This window comes from Palaemon carinicauda, chromosome 3 (assembly GCF_036898095.1).
Source record: "Palaemon carinicauda isolate YSFRI2023 chromosome 3, ASM3689809v2, whole genome shotgun sequence".
In the NCBI taxonomy this organism is placed as follows: Eukaryota; Metazoa; Arthropoda; class Malacostraca; order Decapoda; family Palaemonidae; genus Palaemon; species Palaemon carinicauda.
Window position 1 is genome coordinate 155,249,225 of NC_090727.1, and position 4,565 is coordinate 155,253,789.

The following is a 4,565-nucleotide window of genomic DNA, read 5'->3' on the forward strand; positions in this document are numbered from 1 at the left end:
AAAGGACTGTACCAAATCTGTTACAAATAAGTCGAATAAAAAATAAAAGAGGGGAGATCCGCCCACATTTCCATTAAAAAAACCCCCCTATGCACGTAAACTTCCCCTCAGGGAAAAAAACTTGCAAGTTTTGGCAATGCATATCAATGCGACCCGCGCATTTCATAGCAAAAAAAAAAAAAAAGAAAAAAAAATTGCAGTTCTTGATCAAGGCCACCTGGAAATAGATTAACAAAGTTATGTAGTTAAACTCTGATATCATATTCCTTGTGAAAGGATTAAGGCCCATAACAAAATACTTTCATAAAGTTCCATAACAAAATACTGTCATAAAGGCCCATAACAAAATACTTTCATAAAGTCCCATAACAAAATACTGCCATAAAGTCCCATAACAAAATACTTTCATAAAGTTCCATAACAAAATACTGTCATAAAGTCCCATAACAAAATACTGCCATAAAGTCCCATAACAAAATACTGTCATAAAGTCTCATAACAAAATACTGCCATAAAGTTCCATAACAAAATACTGTCATTAAGTCCCATAACAAAATACTGCCATAAAGTCCCATAACAAAATACTGTCATAAAGTCTCAAAATACCGTCATAAAGTCCCATAAAAAATACTGTCATAAAGTCTCATAAAATACTGTCATAAAGTCTCATAACAAAATACTGCCATAAAGTCCCATAACAAAATACTGTCATAAAGTCTCATAACAAAATACTGCCATAAAGTCCCATAACAAAATACTGTCATTAAGTCCCATAACAAAATACTGTCATAAAGTCCCATAACAAAATACTGTCATTAAGTCCCATAACAAAATACTGTCACAAAAGTCTCATAACAAAATACTGTCATAAAGTCTTAAAATACCGTCATAAAGTCCCATAACAAAATACTGTCATAAAGTCTCATAAAATACTGTCATAAAGTCTCATAAAATACTGTCATAAAGTCCCATAACAAAATACTGTCATAAAGTCCCATAACAAAATACTGTCATAAAGTCCCAAACCAAAATACTGTCATAAAGTCCCATAACAAAATACTGTCATAAAGTCTCAAAATACTGTCATAAAGTCCCATAACAAAATACTGCCATAGTCCCATAACAAAATACTGTCAGTTCCATAAGAAAATACTGCCAAAAAGTCCCATAACAAAATACTGCCATAAAGTCCCATAACAAAATACTGTCATAAAGTCCCATAACAAAATACTGCCATAAAGTCCCATAACAAACTACTACCATAAAGTCCCATAATAAAATACTGTCATAAAGTCCCATAACAAAATACTGCCATAGAGTCCCATGACAAAATACAGTCATAAAGTCCCATGACAAAATACTGCCATAAAGTCCCATAACCAAATACTGTCATAAAGTCCCATAACAAAATACAGCCATAAAGTCCCATAACAAACTACTACCATAAAGTCCCATAACAAAATACTGTCATAAAGTCTCAAAATACTGTCATAAAGTCCCATAACAAAATACTGCCATAGAGTCCCATGACAAAATACTGTCATAAAGTCCTATGACAAAATACTACCATAAAGTCCCATAACAAAATACTGCCATAAAGTCCCATGACAAAATACTGTCATAAAGTCCCATGACAAAATACTACCATAAAGTCCCATAACAAAATACTGCCATAAAGTCCCATAACAAAATACTGAATGACTAAATGCAAGGTGATATTAATTATTTTAAGAAAATGTCTTACAATAAGATAAAACCTAACTACTGTCAGACAAAAGGAAAAATAATATCACTATCGTGGAATTACGAATACATATTATATATATATATATATATATATATATATATATTCTAACAACATATAAGAAAATGAAATAGACATGGGCAGGACATATAATGAGAAGGAGAGATAATAGATGGACAATGGGAATAAATAAATAAATATATATATATATATATATATATATATATAATATTCTAACATGTAAGAAAATGAAATGAAATTGGGCAGGACATAAAGTGAAAATGGAAGCAGGGGAAGGAAGAGTAAACGATGGATTGACGAGCTACGAAAATTAGCCGGTATAGACTAGCATACAAAATCCATAAACAAACGCGAGTGGGACATATCTTAGGCCTTTTCCCGCAATGGACTAGCAACGGCTGATGATTATGATAATATACATACGCACACTCACCATTAACCTGCCAAATGACTGCTTAGTTACATCTACTGCCTTACCTGAAAAAAAGACAAAAAACAACCAATTAGGTATTTGATCCATGTTTTTCAAGTGCTATAATATACAATAATGTAGTTACAAAACATATACCTCTATACATTTTAAAAGTAAAAATAAGAGAAAGATAAATATAAGGTAATATAAGGGAACAAAGAATACTTCAGACTCATAAAGAATTCGATAAATGTTGGGTTAAAATCCACGGGAATTATACTTACGTTTCCGTATCACATATAAATTAAAACCTACTACAGTGAATTATTCACAGCACTTACAATTAAAAAGCAAATACTGTATTTTCGAGCAGAATAAAAAGATACTTGAAAGTATATACATCGAAATGTCTTTAAACAAATTTATCTAACCTACCTTTCATATCACTAAAGAAAACGAACGCTGAACTTAGAGAAAATGGATTCTCGCCAAATGATTACACATGGGGAACTATACCATATTCACCGGATGTCCTACTGAGCCCTATTTCAAAAACTCCGTTGTTACGTCCCGGAGTGAATGTGCAATTCTTAGCTTTGGTGTAGCTTTCATGGTCACTAATCACAAAATACCAAGCTCTTTTGTTTTTATGGTGAACTTATAATGTCAAAATCTCACATTTTGTAATACCATTTCTATGGTTTTTCTGGTGAACTTATAATGATTAAATCTCAGATTTGTTTTTCCTGGTCTCACTATGCGTTAAACACCATTACAGGAAACAGGACTATCTATAGCATATCTACAGACACACATATACCAAGGCACTTCCCCCAATTTTGGGGGTCGCCGACATCAAACAAATGAAACAGAAAAGGGGACCTCTCCTCTCTACGTTCCTGGGAAACCCCCCCCCCCACCTCCTGTATTATAATCCTGTGAGACATCAAAGACATAATAGCATATCTAATATAAGCATAAAATGATAAAATAAAATAATTCAACCCAAGGTCATTGCTATAATCTTAACAAAACCGAAATTATATTGAAAATATAAGTAGAATATTTAAATTTTCCAATTTTGGGGGGAAATTATCCAAGAATCGCCACGAAAATACGACTTCCTTCCGGAGGTGTTAAATCACCTTGCCCAGGGAAGGCAATTTATCAGGAAAACATTGACAGGCATTCTCAGAGATATTGCATGTGTCTTTGTTAAATTCTCTCTCTCTCTCTCTCTCTCTCTCTCTCTCTCTCTCTCTCTCTCTCTCAGAAGTATATAATGTGGAATGCTTGTCAAAATTTATCATATGTAAAAGATTATTGTATCTATAGATGTGCTCCAGAGCAATGGTGATGTCATTACAAACAATGCGAATAATCTGCCGATGTACCAGAACTCAGCGAGACGTTACCGTGATGCCCTTAAAATTTCATATATACACCAAAACTCTATGAAGCCATATCAGTGTTAGTATACTTCATTATTTGTTACGTGAATCTCTTGGAATTACCACCAATATAATAGTACCATCTTCAAACCAATACATGTATGTAATAAAATATTAAAACACGCCAAATTAATATAGAGCTAGCTATATCGAAAAGAAGTTTTAATAGTTCATTATCATACTTAAAAACCGTTTTCTATCTTCAGTGCATATTCATTTTCAATTCTAATACTAAATATACAGATAGAGCTGCGTCAAATACGATATGAACTTATCAGTAAAGTGAAAAGAAACTAATTCAACATTATAGACATACTTTCATTGTGAAGAATAGCTTTAAAACTGGCAATAGGTTACACCAAAGACAATTTATTGGGACATTTAACGAGAAACCAGACTGGGGAATGGGACATATACATAAATACTCATGGTTTCTACAATCCACTGTAGAAATTCAAGAGCTGAACAGGTCCCAGATTCACGTGTTAGGAACAAACTACTAATATATACCACGATGACGAGAGATCACGTACATTCATACATACATAACGTGGTGAAAGGGTTTGTGTATCGCCATAATCAGAAAAGCTGTATTAATCGAGGCCAACCATACTGGTTAGTTTGCTGTGAGAGATTAGACGAAAATATACCACCATCACCAGTCCGCACTGGCCAGTGAGGAGATAAAAACTGGCCAAACCCCAGAAATTAATTAACATGTCTGAGGCCTTTGTCCAGCAGTAAAATAGAAACGGCTGCATTTGTTGTTTTATGTATATACTATATATATATATATATATATATACATATACATATATATATGATAATTTTTTGCACATTTAAACGTGTTTTTCATATTTCAAATAAGCCATATATATCAATATACTAAAGTCTGGATTCTCTTAACGACCTCGGGATCAGAGCCCTAGGCGAAATC

At 33.0% G+C, this 4,565-nt stretch overlaps 1 protein-coding gene across 1 annotated transcript in view; it reads right to left on the bottom strand.

Annotated features, from left to right (window-relative positions):
* The window catches only part of LOC137634825 (protein rtoA-like), a 32,766-nt gene that overhangs the window by 26,529 nt on the left and 1,672 nt on the right, over window positions 1-4,565 (bottom strand). The window contains exons 2-3 of the mRNA XM_068367382.1: window positions 3,098-3,113; window positions 2,199-2,242 (exon numbers count right to left, since the gene is read on the bottom strand). Coding sequence (XP_068223483.1) covers window positions 2,199-2,242; window positions 3,098-3,113 — 60 coding nt within the window. The remainder of the gene's footprint in view (window positions 1-2,198; window positions 2,243-3,097; window positions 3,114-4,565) is intronic.